Below are 20,928 nucleotides of genomic sequence, written 5' to 3' on the forward strand. Positions count from 1 at the left end.
CGAAGATGAGAAAGAGGATGATGGATGAGCTATAAGTGAATGAATGTGGCAGCTGAGTGGCGGATTGTGCTTCTTCGTTATAATTGTAAAATGGTGGAACATGCCCACCAGGCAAGACAAATGTGAAAAAAGAAAATCTGAGCCAAAATGATGAGGAATGGATAAAAATGGCCCGTATTGACGAAGAGGAAAAAGGTGAAATACCTCTCAGCAGAGAGTTTGATTTTGAGGTTTTGGAGGGCGCAACGTGTCCAGCTAGAAAATGAGGTGTTCATCCATCAACCACCCACCCGCCGCCCTGTCTGTTACCTCCTGTCCCATTGTTGGAGGAACTTGCAGGTCCCACACCGCCTGATCAGTAGGAGAATTTGCGGTTTCTGCGGGACTCACAAAACCGAATTAAAACCAAAGTCATCCTTTGCCCCGATGGCCCGTCCGAGAAAGGAAAAAAAGGGATCTCCTGTACATTCGGCAGATGGCGCTGACGTTTTGGCAGCATTATATGCTAAGTTTGTTTGCAAAACCTTCACCAGATGGCGATCTTGTTAGTGAAGACATTGTGTGCGCAAAATCTAATTTAAAATATCTTAGTATTTAAGTTAATAACCCATTACTTGCTCTGTTTGAGAAATATAACCCTTTAATCGTAATAACAAAAGTGTTTGTTCTTGGAACTTAAGTATTCTTGAGGACGGATTCTGTTTGGGGTTGTTTATAAACAAGAGAAAATCTGCAGATGCTGGAAATCCGACTGCTTGTTCTTTTCGCAAACACGAGGAAATCTGCAGATGCTGGAATTTCAAGCAACACACATAAAAATTGCTGGTGAACGCAGCAGGCCAGGCAGCAATTTTTCTGTGTGTTGCTTATTCTTTTCCATAGATGCTGCCTAGTTTTCTGAGTTCCTCCAGCATTGTGTATGTGTTGCTTGGAGTTGCTTATATCTGTCTCGTCGACGAATTGAAACAGTGAAATGTTTAAAGCATTTAGGGCGTCTGCCTCAAATATCATTTATGAATAGGACTGATAGACTTCGACACAATGAAGAATATGCACGTACGATACCACATTTTTAAAAAAAAGGGAGGACAAGGGGGAAACCCCGCTGCTCTTTCGATTACGACTTCCATTGCAACTCAATTAATTGCTCTCGTCATTTCTTCGGAACAGAAGCAGGGAAGTAGTGTGTGCTTTGTGTCATGATCAAGTTCTTTTGACTGTATGGCTCGCGAGTGCTCCAAGTCTTTTTACTTTGACGTGCTGACAACCGCCTGCAAACCTTGCGAGCTCCATTGCAACAATGCCAATACGCGACCTGCCGCCTGTCAGGACTACAGCTGCAGCAGTAAGTACGAGCGCGAGTGGTCGCTGGCGACAGAGTGCGAAGTGAAACTACCGCAGCCGGTGCGCGACAGTGCCCTGTAGTAATCTGTACCAGAATCAGAATCAGGTTTATTATCACCGACACGTGTCATGGAATTTGTTAATTTAGCAGCAGCAGTTCAATGCAATACATAATATAGAAGAAAAAAGTGATAAATAAGTAAATCTATTACAGTATATGTATATTGAATAGATTACATATCGCGGAGCCCATACGAAAAATAGTTAGTATATTACTGAAACTGCCTATATATTTTTACGACCCAAGAATTTTGCAAGTCACGATGACTCTTTGAGGCTTCCTTAAGGGCTAAGTGCATGGCAGAGCGAATTATAATCTGAAACCTTTTCATGTCAATTTTATTTTAACTAGTAACGAGTTGTCTGTGTAGTCAATTCAACCGCAAGTGGGGAGTCCAGCAAGTGCAAAGACTTGGGCAGATGCTTCAACTGAAACATGCTAAGTAAAATGATTACTATATTTGGGAGCTTTTTATTATGCTAATGAATTTAGTTTGGTTAATTAAAATAACATTAGTTCTTAAGCAGCCTCTCAGATTGAGATGGCTGGCTTCTATCCCTTTGACTGAGGTGACTGAAGAAGCCTTTCTGGAAATCACACTCTCCTGTGCAAGGGGCACAGGGACTGGGTGGGTTGGTTGTGAGGTGGCGTGCTCCGTTGGCAATTCATGCGGAGCTACTGTGTGCTTCCAATTCAAGAACTTTAAATTCCCAATTCTGTCCACCCCGCTTGCGTTCTTTGTCAAGAACCTGGATCACAAAGGCACACTTCAACAGGATGCACCACGAGACTCACCCAGGGGCGGTACACTTGGCGGCATAACCAAGTTCTCAAACAGCTGGCATCAGTCTTGGAACAGAGGCGAATCACCACAAATGCTCTCCCACAAACATCGGCAGGAAATGTCCACATCACGCGATTTGTACCGGCAGGCCAACCTCCAGAGCACCATATACCATCAAAAGATGTAGGCTTTCTGCAGGTTGCTCGGGATTGGAAAATGGACGTGGACTTGGGGAAAAAAATCTTGTGTTTCTCCCAGACATTGCGGCTACAACACTCCGGCCAGACATGGTCCTATGATCCACAACAGCCAAGCTGGCATATGTTGTGGAATTGACAGTACCATGGGAAAATGGTGTTGAAAAAGCTCATGAGAGGAAAAAGACCAAGTACTCTGAACTGGCAACTGAAGCTGCCCAGAATGGCTGGAAGACCAAGATTTTCCCCGTAGAAGTGGGATGCAGGGGATTAGTTGCTACATCTACGACCAGTCTATTGAAGAAGATGGGGGTGAGGGGTCACTCCCTCCAACAAGCAATCAAGTCCTTGTCAAATGCAGCAGAAGAAAGCAGCAAATGGATTTGGATTGAAAGGAAAGACAACAACTGGGCTGCAAGATGAAGACAGGAGGGTATGGAACTGAGGGGAGTGTATCTGGGATGCCAGGTAGCACCGTTGAGCCCTCTGGAAATGTCGTGGGCTTATTAATGAAACGTCAAAGAAGGAGGGTGCTCACCTGATGACCCTGATGATGTACCTACCCTCCCTCCTTGTCACCACTCCAAGCCCACTGCCAACATCGAGAGTGCCGACTTACCATGGAGATTGAAACATCAAGTCCTAGTAGCTCTACTACTCAGTTCTACTGTTCCACATTGAGCAGCCAAGAAGTGAATGGGAATATTGCATTTTTTTTGATGGAGACTTTGACTGTATCCTTCAAATCTTTTCCTCTGTCCTTCTGGTAATCTCTTCCCATGACAGAATTGGAAAAGCATGTCTGCTCAGGAGTCCTATGTGGGACTTATGAAGACCTCCGTTGGAGCCATTGATTAAGCCCCAATGCTAGAAAAGCTGGTTGATGACCCTGACTTCACCTCAATTCCCGTGAAATTGGGGAAGTGGGGGGGGGGGGGTTCCTGGAAGCAGTAATGGTGTTGTCTTTCCAGTATCCTTTGCTCTGCTGCAGATAATTTGGAAGTCAGAAACATCTAGACGGTCAGGAACCACACACTGTGAGGTTTTGTGCCAGATGTGAGGAATTTTTCCACAGACAACTAAATTTTGTAATGGAGATGGTGAGTTATGTTGTTGATAACTGCCTTTGTTGAGATATGAGAAGTGGTCCATGTTTTCTAGGTTCTTATGAACCTATATTGTCAGACAGCAGTGTTATATTGTGCGGGCCGATTGTTATGGGATTCTAGTCTTGCAAATATTGAGCGTAAAGTCCATGCTATCTTCTGCTCTTGTGAATAAAATGACATTGGTTTACAGTGTGGCTTCCAAGTGCATGTATTGTTTGCATACAGTTGCTGAAGTATAGAAGTTTGGGTGACCTAGTCACTGATGGCTGAACAATTTCCTGTGCATTCCCAGAATCAGAATCAGGTTAAAATCACAGACATATGTCTGCCGGATGATGCTGAGGATGTTCTACGAGTCTGTGGTGGCCAGTGCTATCATGTTTGCTGTTGTGTGCTGGGGCAGCAGACTGAGGCTAGCAGACACCAACAGAATCAACAAACTCATTCGTAAGGCCAGTGATGTTGTGGGGATGGAATTGAACTCTCTGACGGTGGTGTCTGAAAAGAGGATGCTGTCCAAGTTGCATGCCATCTTGGTCAATGTCTCCCATCCACTACATAATGTACTGGTTGGGCACAGGAGTACATTCAGCCAGAGACTCATTCCACTGAGATACAACACAGAGTGTCATAGGAAGTCATTCTTGCCTGTGGCCATCAAACTTCACAACTCCTGTCTTGGAGGGTCAGATATCCCGAGCCAATAGGCTGGTCCTGGACTTATTTCCTGGCATAATTTACATATTACTATTTAACTATTTATGGTGTTATTACTATTTATTATTTATGGTGCAACTGTAACGAAAACCAATTTCCCCTGGGATCGATAAAGTATGACTATGACTATATGACATGAAATGTGTTATTTTGTGGCAGCAGTACATTGCAATACATAATACAGGTTGTGCAACCCTTATTCAAAATGTTTGGGGCCAGAAGTGTTTCGGATTTCAGATTTTTTTGAATTTTGGAATATTTACATCTATATAACGAGATACCTAGGGGATGGAACTCAAGTCTAAACATGAGATCGATTTACGCTACATATATAGTTCATGTACAGCTGGTGTGAAGCTCGCAGAGTGAACAGTCCACAGCTGGAGAACAGTCTGATGTGATGTAGCTGGGTCCTCCACAGAGTGGTGGAGTTGAATGACTATCCCTAACCCCGTCTATTACTGGGTTCCAACACTGTGACTAGCTTCATATCCACCATTGATTTAAGAAGGCCACCCTTTCCACAGAAACTATGACAGGAGTGGGGGTTAGTTTTATATATTTTAAATAATTTTGTGCATGAAACAATTACCTTTGATTTTCAGTTTGTCATTATAGATCCTTGCTTGTTTCATGATCATGATACCATTAAGCGGCATATGTTCACTTCAACGCAAATGAATTCATTCTTTCAATACATGATCGAGATCTTGATTTTTTTTGCATCATGCACTAATTTTCTATTTTTCATTAAACTCTGTTCATTACATATGTGAGATCACTTCTCAGAACTGTGTGTGGTGTGCAGAGACCTGTGCAATGCCTGGGAACCTTCCCAGTGCCTTGTAGAATTTTCCATTTGTGATGTCATGTCAGTGCTCAAGATAAATTTGGATTTTGGAGGTTTTTGGATTTTGGATAAAAAAATATAAATGACAATAAGAAATATATATATATAATAAATTTAATTAGTAGTGTAAAAAGAGAGGAAAAATAGTGAGGTTGAGTACATGGGTTCATTATCCATTCAGAAATCTGGTGGTGGAAGGGAAGAAGCTGTACCTGAAACATTGAGTGTGTGTCTTCAGGCTCCTGTACTGCCTACTTGATGGTAGCAATGTGAAGAGGTCATGTCATGGGTAATGGAAATTCTTAATGATGTGTGCCGCCTTTTTGAGGTATTGCAATTTGAATGTATCCTCGATGCCGGGGTGACTAGTGCAGGCTACGCTTACAACTTTCTTCAGCTTTTTACGATCCTTTGCCATGGTCCCTCCATACTAGCTGGTGATACAACCAGTTCAGCTACTCTCCGCAGTATATCTGGAGATATTTGCTTTGTTGACATACTAAGTGTCCTCAAACTTGAATGAAATATAGATGCTGTTGTGCCTTCTTTGTAGTTGCATCACTAAGTCGGGCCCAGGATAGATCTTCAAAGATGTTGACACTCAGGCACTTGAAACTGCTCACCTTTTCCACTGCTCATCCCTGAATGAGGACTGATATGTGTTCCTGATATTTACCTCCACTCCCAGAGTCAATTTGATGGAGGTGAAGTGCATCATTGCTGGAAGAATAATGAGGGGGAAATGCGCAATGGCATAGCCTAGTTTAACAGCAATATTCACTGAGATTGGTATTTTGTGGACCTGTTGGTTAGGATAAAGACTTGCAGGCCATTCTGAAAGAGACAAAATGGAGGAGAGTTTTCCCTGGAACCTCCTGGCATTAGTGAGATTGAGAAAGACCATGTTTAAGTGCTGATGTTGTCCTTTGGAGCTGATGAGCAATGAAGATCTTGACCATCTGTGCTTCTTAATGTACCTAATTCACATTGCCATTTGGGGAGTAGCTATTCATTTACTGGGAGGAGGATCCCAACAATGACTTTCCCTTTGCAAACAGAATCTCTGAGATCCCTAATACAATCCTCTTTCCAGATGTGGACAATAAGATTGTGGTTTGGCAAAAGATGTGGAATGCAGATTGGAATATGATCTACTCCTGAGGTCCTGTAGTCATATTTTGAGGTATATAGATTTCAGCATTTCTTGTCAGTCAGGAATGATGGCAAGACTGACTGCCACCAGATCAGCTAAACTGTATTAGGTACACATGTACGGTATTGCATTTGATGTATTTTCTAGAAGTGTTAGGGTTATAGTATTCCTTGGCTTTTTATTCCATTTTGCTCCTTTTCATCTCTATGATATTGAACTAGTTTGTAAGTTGTTGTGTCACTTTTAACCTCAAACTGAACTTCAGACCATGTCTGGACCATTGTTGAGAACACTTCTTTCCATCACAGTAATATTGTCCAAGTGTACCTCTTCAAAAACCACCATCTGTGCCCTTATTATGTTCAAAATCAATTATTCAAACATCAACTATTGGCTAAGTTCTATCTTGAATAACATTTAAACCATCCCAAATGCCCATCCTTTTGTTTAATTCTAGCACATGTTGCTCTGTTAATCACAGTCATTACCACCCCAACCCTCTCAGCTCTGAAATTCTGTTCCAAAATCTTTTGATTGCTTTCTTAATTCTTTTAAATTGTTTGCCATATCTACCTCTTTGACCAATCTTTTGGTCATCTGTCCTTATGAGGCTCTGTGTGAAACTTTATTGAGAAAGGCTCCTTAGAGTATAAAGTTACTAGAGGTCCAGAGATCTCTTTTTTAAGAACACAATACTGGTGTAATATATGACAGACTGTGCTGATACTATGTTAGAACTTAAGTATTTAATGGTATCAGAGGGCTTGAGTAATGCAAGAAAAAAACTGTAATGCAATCATTATAGTTCCAATCATACTAGAAGAGGCCACAATTGAATCCAGTTCCTTGGTTGTCTAGCAGTCAGATATATTAGCATCCCTGGCTAGTGCAGATCAATTTCCATTTGCATCAGCGGATTCATAAGTAAGCACACGATTCCTAAAATATAAATTGCTTTAAATGAGAGTTGAGCATTCACATACGCCCATTATCCTCCATTTATTTGCATTCATTCTGATGGATTGTTCTCATGTTTATTAGGTAATAAATATATTATTTCCAAGACTCTGATTGTAAATGATACTGAATGCTATCACCAAACCAAGGCTGACATAATTATTTCTAAGTTACGTGACACTCGCTTAACTATTGTTGTTGCAACCATTTTATTGTATATTTTGAGATTAATAATGTATTAATCACTGCCGGTCTTCATTCTCCCCTCTGTGACTTCTTTAATATGATTTCCATTTTATTTTCTTTCGCACGTAATTTATGCCTCTGTTCATGAATTGATTGAAAAAATAATTTTCCAAGTATTTTATGCTATTCAGAAAGATAACTACCAGGTATGTAAAATCTGGAAATAAATACTCCTGATATGATACCTGGTCTACCTATTTATCTATTTAGAGACACAGCATGGAATAGGCCCTTTGAGCCATGTCACCAGCAACCCAGATTTAACACTAGCCTAATCATGGAACAAGTTACAATAACCAATTAACCATCTATTGGTATGTCTTTGGACTGTGGGAGGAAACTGGAGCACTAGGAGAAAACCCATGCATTCCACAGGGAGTTCATACAAACTCCTTCCAGAGGAGATGGGATTGAACTCCAAACACCATGGCCCTGGGCTGTAATAGTGTAGCACTAACCACTACACCACCGTGCTTAAAAGACGTATTCATGCAAAACAAATGTCAAGACAATGGGAGAAAGTTTCAACAAATCTGATTGTTTAGTCAGGAGCATTGGAGCCTGAGAGAGAGACTTGATAGAAGTTTATAAAATTTTGATAGACATAAATAGTCTTTTCTCCAGAGTAGAAGTGTCAAAAACTGGAGGACATAGTTTTAAGGTGAGAGAGGGAAAGATTAAAGGAGATGTGTGGGTAAAGTTATTTACACAGAGAGGGGTTGGTGCCTGGAACACACTGCTAGGGGTGATACTGGTGATTAGGAACAAGAACATGCAGGAAATGAAAGGATATTGATCAAGTATGGGTTAAGTAAGTTTGACATCGTCGTTGGCACCTATATCCTGTGCTGTGCCATTCTACGTTCTAAGGTGTGAGCTTTAAGCAGGGGATCCTAAACGTTGGTACAAGGGATTGCTTTTAAAGAGGATTTGAAGTAAGGTGAAGATATGACAACATTTTGAAGGAAAAATCTACAACAGAAATCAGAAAATTAAAAAAAGGCAGGTTGGGTATGATGGGGACCACAGACCCAAGAAACCTGAGCCTGAGAAATACCAAAGTTTACAGTAATTGAAGTGTGAGAAGAATTTTAATAAGTTAATGTTCTGGGGTTATTATCTAAACATCAAAACGATAATTAAATTAGAGCAATTCTGTTGATTGATGCGCAAAACCAAGTGTGAAATTGTAGCAACACACACAAAATGACTTCCAGCATTTGCAGATTTTCTCTTGTTTGTGAACCTGTAGCAGATCCGTGGATAAACTGAGGTTTTTGTCTGGCACATTTACATTCTTTATTTTATTTAAGGTCACATTCATTGAAATTGACCGAGCTAAAATTGAATATGTAATTACCCTGCAGCTTAAATATCATTTATAATCCATTTCTTTTGTTCTCTTCTGAATTTTGTCAAAAGCAGCTTCTCCATTTCAGCAGTTTCCATCTATTCATCAGCAGTTGACGTCCATGCCATTGATAAACTACAAATATGTAGTCAAAGTACTGTAAAACCAGTTAGATAATTACATCAATTAATGTTACTGTGCATGCCCATCAGAATTGGTGTGTTTGTGCATCTTAGACAAGCAGGATCATACCACAATTTACTAGCGTATTATGCTCCACAAAGTAATCAGAAGAGTTTCCAATATTTCTATCTCCTCCGAGGAAAGAAATGTGTTTAACATATTTCATTGGAAGCCACTAAGAACTGTTTTAACTATGCGATTTTAAGAAAAATCGTAAATTATTCTTATGAGTTCTATTAAAAATTAGAAAATTTAATTAGCTTTAATGTGAAATTATTATTCCATGGATCTTTGAAATCAAAGGAACAAATAATCCTACAGTCTATTATATCTCCCATGTAAATATTTTTGTTTCTTACCAGCAGATACTCCAGTGCCTTCCGTGACCATTCCTGATGCAAGTAAAATCGCATGGATTATCATCGGATTACTTCAGCTGTTAATATTGATATTTATAGTATTTATTCTTTTCATTCGAAAATTGCATCAATGGAAAGCAAATGTACCATTTAAATCTACAGGTGACGTTTAAATGTAGATTTTTCTATTATATGGTGATCTGAAATACATTTTAAAATTAAATGAGCAACAGCACCAGCTTGATTAGAAAAAGTAATGAAAAACTGGTAACACTAATTTGCAACTAAGGTTACCATTTTGAGAATTCCTAAGTATATAACCTTTTTACAAGATAAAATTTGATTGAGCCCCTTCTTCGTTTGGAGACTAAGCTTGAAAAAGATTTATTGATGTTACTTTATGTTTTATGTAATATTGTTTATGATAATGGCATTAAAATGAACTGCTCTAAAGTACTTATGGGGACACAGCAGGAGGCCATCAGTCCAACAGGCCCTGGTTGACTCCCAGCAGAGCAATCACAGTCCCATTCTACCTGTACCCTTGCAACTCATTCCCTCTTGCATGCCCATCAATTTCCCTTCAAATATTTTAGAATTTTCTCATAATAAAAGGTATTTCATAGCAGCTAATTAACTCACTAGCACTTGTTTGGCATGTGGGAGGAAACTAGAACATTCAAAGGGGGCCCAGGTGGCCACATGGAAATGTGTAAACACCACAGCAACTGAGTCATGAATGAACCTGGGTTCCTAAGCTGTGAGGCAACAGTACTGTCATGCCTTTCTGTGGGATGATGTTACATGATGAAAGTTGGACCAGATTATTGTGGTGTTATAACATTGAGATACCAGTACTGTAGTTTCGTAAGAAGGCACCATTGAAAATCTTAATATTTTAGTTCTAACCAAATTTTGTCAAATAAACTTAACTTCCTTTCTGAAAAGACCATAATTCCTTAACTAATACATATACTGTACAACACTGAATTGTATATTGGAAGATAATTTCCTCTTAAATGAATAACAAAATGGTTTTGATTGAATATATAATATTACTGAGCTGTTAGCACTACAAAAATAATTGCATGTTAGCTATCAATGTGTGAATTTTCTCTCAAATATCTAATGGAAGATTCAAAAGGTTTTCAAGCAAAATGTGCTTGCTGCATGAGCTGGTAATTTATTTTAAAGGTTTGCCGTTCTCTGCATTCGAAAAACAATCTGCAAGACCCCAAATCTGGTTTTGTGCTTACACATTTTCATGAATCTGATATGAAGCCTTGTTTATTTTAAATATTTTAATCAAAGCAGCTAAAATTCTATATTTTTCTGTACAGTATTGAGACAGTCTTTAGCAAAATAAGATGTAAAGCAGAATAACCTATGTGATCTCCCCAAAAATTATTTATAATTTCTGTTAATTATTTTCCATAATTTAAACTTTAGTTTATAATCTTAATTTGGCATTCTATTGATGCATTAACTTTAAAGCACATTTCCTGCTTTCTACATTCCGCTTTGGACTGAGTGCCTCAGTGAGGATTATTCGATCAAAACAATCAAACAATTTTCGTGCTTACCTTCACAGTACCCCTGCAAGGTTGTTGTCCTGAAACAGGTTCATTTTCAGATTATTCAAAGTCCTGAATGAAATCTGGAGAGAATGGGCACAGAAATAAAGTAAAAGACCTAATACTAATTTTGTTATGATAAAGATTTTAAAGTTTGGTTACAATTTTTGACCTCATTAGATGGATTGTTTGTAAAAAGATAGGATTAACCACGAAATTATCCTAATATCACCTTTCCCTTTTGCAAATGTATTAGCAGCCTCCTGTAGAAATATTTTACACACTTCTTTGAAAGTTTTCAAGCAATATATGCTTGCTGAATGAGCTGGTAATTTGAAAAAGGATCTTGTGATTTACTGGCACATAAGGTGAATAAGCTCTTGGGCTTCCAGCTGGGTACAGTTATCGATTATAACCAATGTTTTGATGACAAATTCTGCCATCTTCATCAGGGAATCCTGTAAACACCAGCTGACCTGAGTCTCAGGTAATCTTTGTCCTGCATAATCTGTAATCTGAGTTTCTTTATGTGTTTGTGGATGGTTTTGATCTGGTATTTCCTCAGGATACTGGCGATCCTTCCAGAAACCAGCCTTCCAGCATTTACCCTGTAAATGCAGAGTAGCATATATCGGCCAGAAGGGATGCATGGTGGAAACCTGCATTAAGAAGCACAGGTAGTGTATCTGTTTGTATCACCTGGAGAAATCGGTGGTAGCAGAACATTGCATTCACAACGGCCATTGGATTGACTTTGACGGCACTAAATTACTGTGCTGCGCCAATGGCTTTTAGGACCACATGGTAGAAATAAAGCTAGAGGAAAATAATTTTAACAAAGACGAAGCTCTTGCTCTAAGTAAGAACTGGAATTCAATTGTAAACAAGGAGGGAGAGCAGAAATCCAATTGGGAGGAACGGACTATGGTGGTATAAATACCACCGGACTAGAGATGCCCAGGTATCATCCCTGATGAAGAAGGTTGAGTTTGTCATTGAAACATTTGTTATAATTGATATTTTTACCTGTCTGGAAGCCTGAGAAGAGTTTATTTGAGCAGGTAATCTATTTTAAAGGTTTATCATTCTCTGCATTCGAAAAAGATCTGTTGTTAAAATTATTGTTCTTCCATTAATCTTGCATGGACATTATTTTAATATGTTACTTAAAAATTTCAGATGTGATACCCAATAATAATGTCATCATTTCAAGTTTCAAGGAAACCACACTTGCCGAAGATACACATCAATTCTCTCGTGTAAGAAATCAGCAATCAGATTACTTTATGGAACCTGACATTTCCACTTGTACAGCCCAAGGAAGTGAAATGAAGATACTGATATCATGTGGTCAGGGGGACTATGACTATGATGCCTCATTTCCTTTACCAGCTACTGAAGAAGGAGCAACAGCTCTTGTCACAACCAAAACTGCAGAGTGCTGTGACTGTAGATAAGTGTATTTTTCAGCAGTCAGGAATGCTTTTTGAAATATGATGAGCTGATATTTAGAAATTTGCAGAACGATTCCTGAAAAGATGATAATTTTGCTATTGTAAAATCTTGCCTTGTGCAATTTGACTGCCTTGCCTATGATGTGATGGCACCTATACTTCACAAATACCTGGGCTGTAAAGTATTTTGAGATATTTCAAGATTGCAAAAACTCTCCAGGTGTCACAAAAGTGTAAGGCTTCTCTTTCATATACTTTTTTTTGCAGAATGATCTTCACAGGGGCTAACCCTTAAGGTTAAACTGATTCTGCTGATTGATACCAACAAAAATGTTGGCTTTCCCTACATTTTATAACTTTTTTGGATTTTTGTTGTCAACTGCCCCATTTTTGTTTTTGTAGTTTAACCAAGTCGCTGCTTCAATATGTTTCCATTTCTCTTGCTTTATTTCTTGTTGTCATGACCCTTAACCAATTTCAAAGTTTCTAATCAGTTCAAACAGCTGTGTTTTCTTCTAAGGTTTCTTTATTGCTATGTTCTGTTTTGCTCAATGTTCTGTGTTTTACTGTAGTGATATTTATAATTTATTGCCTTAGTTTAGTTTGACAACATTTAAACTTAGTTTTATTTTCTTTGCTCTTCCTACAGCCAGCAATTTTTTTCAAATCACTTTTGCATTCTACTTTTTTGTGCTTCCTCAGTTGTATCCTATTTTTGATTTTTCTCCCCACACCCCCAACGCCAGCTCCATAGCCAAGAAAGCCCAGCAGCAGCTCTATTTTCTGCCAAGGCTGAGAAAAGTCCACCTTCCTCCCCACATCCTCACCACATTTTACAGAGGATGTATCGAGAGCATCCTGAGCAGCTGCATCACTGCCTTGTTCGGGAATTGCACCGTCTCGGATCGCAAAACCCTGTAGCAGATAGTGAGGTCAGCTGAGAAGATCATCGGGGTCTCTCTTCCCGCTATTACAGACATTTATAACACACGCTGCACCCACAAAGCTAACAGCATTGTGAAGGACCCCACGCACCCCTCACACAAACTCTTCTCCCTCCTGCCATCTGGCAAAAGGTACCGAAGCATTCTGGCTCTCACAACCAGACTGTGCAACAGTTTCTTCCCCCAAGCCATCAGACTCCTCAATACTCAGAGTCTAGACTGACATCTATATCATTTATTATTATATTGTAATTTGCCCTCTACTGTGCCTATTGTCTTGTTTATTAATTATTGTACTGTCCTGCACTGTTTTGTGCACTTTATGTAGTCTTGTGCAGGTCTGGAGTTACTGTATATGATCTTCCTCTGGGAGCTCTTGTTTTCTCTCACAGTCCAAAGACATACTAGTTGGTAGGTTGATCAGTCATTGTACAAATTGTCTTTTGATGAGGCTACTGTTAAATAGGTGGGTTGCTGGGAAGAAGCAGTCTATTGGGATGGAAGGGCCTACTTACACTGTAAGCTCTAAATAAGTAATTAATAAACAACCACCTCCAGTTCTACAGGTTTTTTTTCTCAGATGTGTGTGTGTGTGTATATATATTCCAAAATCCAGCCTCTTTCACACATGGCTTCCTCCTCCCCCCACACCCTCACCAAACCAACCATCGGCAACCTTGAAACCTATTGCCTTGGTTTCATTTACACACTGCAATGGATTTTGTTTTCATGAAACATTGAATGCGCTGAGGAGTGAGCAGTTGTATCATCAACTGATAATCTTGCATCTTAATTCCTAGTTCCTTGGAGGAATCCCCATTCAAACTGTTGTCATTTCCCCCCCCCCCCCCCCCAAGCTGTCATTATTTCTAGTGAAATCATCCTTTTGCACAGTACAGCAGTACACTGAATAGGCTTTATCCATACTACACCTTCATTTAGATATTGAAAATAAATTTAAAATCTACTCTGAAGGGATTGTGAAAGCTTTATCTTAAACCGCGATTCTGCAATCCACACGTATTAGGGTAGCATTTGTTACTTGGTCCAAATTTTAACATGATCAAACAGAAACCTGTGGAAACATCAGTGTCAAGAGACTGAACTGATTCTGATTTGTTGCACACCTTTCGTCAGAACAAGAAAAAGGAACAAACTCAAACAGTCACAGTTGCAGGTCTCACGTGCAGTATTTTCACGTACTTCATGGATATATGTGAGCAAAAAAAATTCCGAACACGACTTCTACCGACCGAAGCGACTTTAGATTAAAAGTTCCGTGTCAGACGCTAATCACATGCCCCGGCATTTCCCCGTAAACCCCGAGCATGCGGAACGCCGAGTCCGCTTTCCGCGCTCAGCCTCCGCGTTGTGCGCCTGTGCAGGAAGCCACAACAACGACATGCGCACTGGCAGCCCTGTGCCGGAAAATGTTGTAGAATCATTGCCATCATGAAGATATTATTTACGTGTCAGCCACTCGCCTGACGTGAGCTGTCTGGGGGCAAACGGCAGGAAAATGAGTGGTAAATATGCAGCTTGTGTTGACGAAAATGTTTAAGTGTGTGCCCCTGGCCTGGTGGTCAGGCTGCGCCGCGGGGCCGGGGCTGGTGACAGGCGATGGGACTCGTGTCAGTCTACTGTTTGTTATTAATTTCATGCCAGCAGTGTGACAAGCATTGAATTTTGTTTGTGTTTGATCGTCTTCCTGTGTCATTTAAACTTTTTTAAAATTTTAAAGTTACTTTAAATAAAGAAATATTTTACTTTGTTGTGATTTTTGTTGTTGTTAACCTTCGGCCGGTCAGGGGTTCAGTCCACTCACCAAGGGAGTGAGATCACTGTGGCTGAATCTGCATATATTGTTGGGAAGTTGAAATCATGAAGTGGAAGTCTTTGTCGAGTGGAGATTATGGATAAAAACACACGTTCATTGAAAGAAATTGAGGACTTGGCAACTTCAACACATAGCCTGTTAAATCTAGTTACATTATAGCGTGAACAACAATGAAATTCTAATAACTGTGGGACTGGATCAGTTCCAAAAAAATGCGGGGGTTTTGCCAGGTGGGAAGATACGTTGACGGTTTTGGGCGACGAAGTTTTAAACTTGTTCTCAACTTTAAATTGTTTAAAAATTGTCGATGTCTGATACATATATATTTGAGAAGTTAGGTGCATAATCTACAGATAATATTTTTATGATTTTAATGTGATTGAAATTAGAGAAATTACAACACTAAGAATTTTTGGTTAAAATGTACTGTAAAATAAGGAAGTTTTTCTTTGCAGTTGATTGGGAGTTGTAGTTTCCTTCTTCTCAGACTTGTGCTGAGGAAATGATGTAATTTAATGAAATTAGTTTTTGCAAGAAAATAGTTCTTCAACAGATGAATTTGTTCTACCAAGTTTGTTTTGTTATGTAACATTCATTCACTATTGAGTTTGTCCAATGTACTTCAGTATTTGGATAGTTCAGAGGAAAACTAACCTCTCTGAATTACATTTTGCTTATTCTGAAATTAATATTTGCAATGACAATGTTTTTAAGTGTATCTCATGACTAATATTTTTAAACTGATACTTTGGAATCACTGTGAGTAACTTTTCATTTTTCATAAGTGACCAAATACTGGAACAGTATTTGAAAGATGGAAAAACATTTAGTAGTTACAACATTAAATACAGTTGCAGTTTTAACACTTTTACATATTATTTGCCCCATTATAGGAAAGATATGAAGCCTTTTGAGAGTGTGCAGAAGTGATTTACTATGATGCTGCCTAGGTTAGAGGTAATGTGCTACAGAGAGAGGTTGGGTAAACTTCGGTTGCTTTCTCTGGAGTGTAAGAGGCTGAGGAGGATATGATAGATGCTTATAGGATTGTGGATATTGCATAGTTAGGGTAGACAGCCAGTATCACAGTAAAAATGTCCAATACTGGAGGGCATTTAAGATGAGAGGGACGAGTTCAAAGGAGACCGTAGGACAAGTTTTTTTTTGAACTCCAAGTTGGTGGGTGCCTGGAATTTGCTGCTAGGTTAGTAGCAAATATGATAGTGGCATTTTTTTTAAAGGCTCATTGATAGGCATGTGAATGTACAGAGAAAGGACATTGTGTAGACAAAAGTATTTGTCTAGTTAGGCAATTACTTATTAGCTTGGCACAGTGTTGTGGACCAAAAGTCCTATTGCTGTGCTGCACTATTCTATGCTCTATCACAATCTTCAATTAGCAGGAATTCTGCTGATAATGAAATCTGACATCTAGCAACATTGAAAATACACAGAGATGTAGGCGTAGATGAAAATTGCTGGCAGTTGTTCTAGAGGCGAGGACAGGGCCTAAAAGATCTGGATTTTTTTTTTATTGTTTGCCCAGCTCTAGCATTCAAAATGTTCACATCTTGATATATATTAAAACAGATATCTATTTGTGATCTCTTCCTTGATTTAAGGTATCCTTAGTATAGTATGAAAGGACCTTGGATTTCCCCTTTCCTTTTAGAAACATAGAAAATAGGTGCAGGAGTAGGCTATTTGGTCCTTTGAGCCTGCACTGCCATTCAGTACGATCATGGCTGATCATTCAACTCAGAACCCTGTACCTGCCTTCTCTCCATACCCCCTGATCCCTTTAGCCACAAGGGCCTTATCTAACTCCCTCTTAAATATAGCTAATGAACTGGCCTCAACTGTTTCCTGTGGCAGAGAATTCCACAGATTCACCACCCTCTGTGTGAAGAAGTTTTTCCTCATCTCGGTCCTAAAAGGCTTCCCCTTTATCCTCCAACTGTGACTCCTCGTTCTGGACTTCCCCAACATCGGGAACAATCTTCCTACATCTAGCCTGTCCAATCCCTTTAGAATTTTATATGTTTCAATCAGATTCCCCCCTCAATCTTCTCAACTCCAGAGAGTATAAGCCTAGCCGATCCAGTCTTTCATCATATGAAAGTCCTGCCATCCCAGGAATCAATCTGGTGAACCTTCTTTGTATCCCCTCTATGGCAAGAATGTCTTTCCTCAGATTAGCGGACCAAAACTGCACACAATACTCTAGGTGTGGTCTCACCAAGGCCTTGTACAACTGCAGTAGTACCTCCTTGCTCCTGCACTCGAATCCTCTTGCTATGAATGCCATCATACTATTCGCCTTTTTCACCGCCTGCTGTACCTGCATGCCCACTTTCAATGACTGGTGTACAATGACACCCAGGTCTCGTTGCACCTCCCCTATTCCTAATCGGCCACCGTTCAGATTTCCTGTTCTTGCCACCAAAGTGGATAACCTCACATTTATCCACATTAAACTGCATCTGCCATGAATTTGCCCACTCATCTAACCTATCCAAGTCATCCTGCATCCTCTTAGCATCCTCCTCACAGCTAACACTGCCGCCCAGCTTCGTGTCATCCGCAAACTTGGAGATGCTGCATTTAATTCCCTCGTCTAAGTCATTAATATATATTGTAAACAACTGGGGTCCCAGCCACTGAGCCTTGCGGTACCCCACTCGTCACTGCTTGCCATTCTGAAAAGGTCCCGTTTATTCCCACTCTTTGCTTTCTGTCTGCCAACCAATTCTCTATCCACATCAATACCATACCCCAAATACCGTGTGCTTTAAGTTTGCACACTAATCTCCTGTGTGGGACCTTGTCAAAAGCCTTTTGAAAATCCAAATATACCACATCCACTGGTTCTCCCCTATCCATTCTACTAGTTACATCCTCAAAAAATTCTATGAGATTCGTCAGACATGATTTTCCTTTCACAAATCCATGCTGACTTCGTCTGATGATTTCACCGCTTTCCAAATGTACTGTTATCACATCTTTGATAACTGACTCCAGCATTTTCCCCACCACTGATGTCAGGCTTACTGGTCTATAATTCCCTGGTTTCTCTCTCCCTTTTTTAAAAAGTGGGGTTAATTAGCCACCCTCCAATCCTCAGGAACTAATCCAGAATCTAACGAGTTTTGAAAAATTATCACTAATGCATCCACTACTTCTTGTGCTACTTTCTTAAGCACTCTGGGATGCAGACCATCTGGCCCTGGGGATTTATCTGCCTTCAATCCCTTCAATTTACCTAACACCACTTCCCTACATGTTAGTAGACCCTCGGTCCCCTACTATTTACAGAAGATTATTTGTCTTCATTGAAGACAGAACCAAAGTAGTTATTCAATTGGTCAGCCATGTCCTTGTTCCCCGTGATCAATTCACCTTTTTCTGACTGTAAGGGACCTACATTTGTCTTAACCAATCTTTTTCTTTTCACATATCTATAAAAGCTTTTACAGTCAGTTTTTATGTTCCCTGCCAGCTTTCTCTCATAATCTTTTTTCCCTTTCCTAATTAAGCCCTTTGTCCTCCTCTGCTGGACTCTGAATTTCTCCCAGTCCTCAGGTGTGCCACTTTTTCTGGCTAATTTGTATGTTTCTTCTTTGGAATTGATACTATCCCTAATTTCCCTTGTCAGCCACGGGTGCACTACCTTCCCTGGTTTATTCTTTTGCCAAACTGGGATGAACAATTGTTGCAGTTCATCCATGCGATCTTTAAATGCTTGCCATTGCATATCCACCGTCAACCCTTTAAGTATCATTTGTCAGTCTATTTTAGCTAATTCACGTCTCATACCTTCAAAGTTACCCTTTTTTAAGTTCAGAACCTTTGTTACTGAATTAACTATGTCACTCTCCATCTTAATGAAGAATTCCACCATATTATGGTCACTCTTACTCAAAGGGCCTCGCAGGACAAGATTGCTAACTAATCCTTCCTCATTGCTCAATACCCAGTCCAGAATGGCCTGCTAGTTGGTTCCTCGACATTTTGGTTCAGAAAACTATCCCGCATACATTCTAAGATATCCTCTTCCTCAGCACCCTTACCAATTTGGTTCACCCAATCTATATTACACTAGGAGAGAAAAATGCATCAGTTAACTTTTCATATCCTGTTTCTGGGAAAGGTGAACATAGCTTGTTTAATTATTTGTTTAAATAATGACCCGGTTAGGTATTTGAGCTAAGGTGAGCTGATTCTAATTGACAGCTGATGTTCTTTGAATACCAGACAATTATTGTGTGCCTGGGATTTCCCACATAATCAAAGGTCAGAATGTTTTGGAGAGATTTTGAATGAAGGTCAATTCCTTGTAAAAACTAGATTAAATTGTGACTGGAATTTGTAATCAGTATCAATTCAATAGTATGGAAATTAATTTCAATGTGGAATGATTACATATTAGAATCATTTGTATTGACTATGGTTTAAAATCAGTGACTTACATTTAGCTTGTCATTTATCCATGTTCTCTTGTTCAGTCAGTACTCCTTGGCAGCCATATAGAGCAGCATTGGTAAGAAATGCAAGAAACCCCTTTTTCTCCAAGACCACTGAAGAACTGAATTTAAAGGTTTTAGAGAAAAAAGTTCAAGCATGTATTTGGGACATGTCCTGGATGGTGAGGATTCTTTAAGATGGATGCTGGCTTCTTGTGGCACCTTCTTTTGACGATGTCCTCAATGGTGGGGATGTTTGTGCCTTGGTGGAGCTGGCTGACTCTACAGCCCTCTGAAGTGTCCGATCCTATGCATTGATGCCACCGTAGCAAATGGTGATGCAATCAGTCAGCATGCTCTTCATCGTACAGCTCCTCAAACTCCTGATGAAGGATAGCCACTGCATGCTGTCTTTGTAATTGCATCAATATGGTGAGTCCTGGATAGATCCTCTGAGATGGTGATGCCCAGGAACTTGAATCGGCTCTCTCTTTCCTCTGCTGACCCCACAGTAGGGATTGGTACTTGAGGCTCCAGCTATCTGCAATATGTATCAATGATTTGGGGAAACCAAATGCAATAAATTAATTTTGAGAATGACATAAAGCATGGGGTTGTGAATGGGGCATAAAGGGTCTTCAAAGTGATTAGGTAGGTTAAGAGTGAGTTATACAGTACATGATATATGCTGTATAATGTGGGAAAGCATGAAGCTCTCCAAATGTGGCATGGTATCATGAAATTACCTTGAATGCACAACTCGGAAATCACTCATTCAGCCCAAATAATTTGTTGGTGTTATGTTTCACCACAGTCTGCTCCCACTAAGGGCATCTCCTGCTCCTCCTCATCTGATCTAACCAGGACATCTGTGTATTCTTTTACAGTACTCCCTCAACTTTCTTGGGCATGCTTCCCAAAAACAACAGCAAATTTCAGAAGTTGCAACTTAATGTCTTAGGCTTGATGTGAAGGTGGATCTGCAACTTTCTTATAAGCTTAATACAAATAATTGCTATTATAAACTGACATTCTTGATGTACCTGATATTCCTGAATCCTGATTCATTTGGTATTTAGCAAATGAGGCACCAACTGCAAATAATGAAATAATATGCAGACAGACTTGGTAAGCATTTGGATCACTTTTTTTTCATTGTCCTTTAGATGCCCATTACATAATAGAAATGCAAACATACATTGATATACAGAATAAAATTTCTCCAGCATGTTGCTGACATTAAATTAATTAATATTCCCATTTCTAGAGTTCATTCATTGGAAAGTTATACTACGTATGTTAGTGTATTAATATGAAATCGAATTTAATGTCTTTGAAAAAGTCG

The 20,928-nt window shown here is 39.6% G+C and overlaps 2 protein-coding genes and 1 long non-coding RNA gene across 5 annotated transcripts in view; 2 read left to right on the forward strand and 1 right to left on the reverse strand.

The window, feature by feature from the left end:
• The first annotated feature begins 1,221 nt into the window (after positions 1-1,221).
• On the forward strand, positions 1,222-12,342 carry LOC140203078 (tumor necrosis factor receptor superfamily member 17). The gene is made up of 3 exons (XM_072268851.1): positions 1,222-1,345; positions 9,318-9,473; positions 12,065-12,342. Exons 1-3 carry the CDS (start codon positions 1,222-1,224, stop codon positions 12,340-12,342), a joined length of 558 nt encoding a protein of 185 aa, XP_072124952.1.
• Positions 8,179-14,649, reverse strand: LOC140203079 (uncharacterized). Its single transcript, XR_011887278.1, has 4 exons — positions 14,487-14,649; positions 10,895-10,968; positions 9,312-9,388; positions 8,179-8,926 (listed from the first exon to the last, which is right to left on the reverse strand). It is a non-coding gene; the product is annotated as an uncharacterized lncRNA (long non-coding RNA).
• Position 14,650: 1 nt separating this feature from the next.
• Positions 14,651-20,928, forward strand: part of snx29 (sorting nexin 29) — a 548,890-nt gene continuing 542,612 nt past the window's right edge. For 2 of the 3 annotated variants that reach the window (XM_072268842.1, XM_072268844.1), the window contains exon 1: positions 14,652-14,809. In XM_072268842.1, the coding sequence (XP_072124943.1) occupies positions 14,803-14,809 (7 nt within the window). In that variant the 5' untranslated portion in view covers positions 14,652-14,802. Of the gene's footprint in view, positions 14,810-20,928 lie in introns of all 3 variants that reach the window. The other variant, XM_072268845.1, reaches the window with a different exon arrangement.

This window comes from Mobula birostris, chromosome 9 (genome assembly GCF_030028105.1).
Source record: "Mobula birostris isolate sMobBir1 chromosome 9, sMobBir1.hap1, whole genome shotgun sequence".
Lineage (NCBI taxonomy): Eukaryota > Metazoa > Chordata > Chondrichthyes > Myliobatiformes > Myliobatidae > Mobula > Mobula birostris.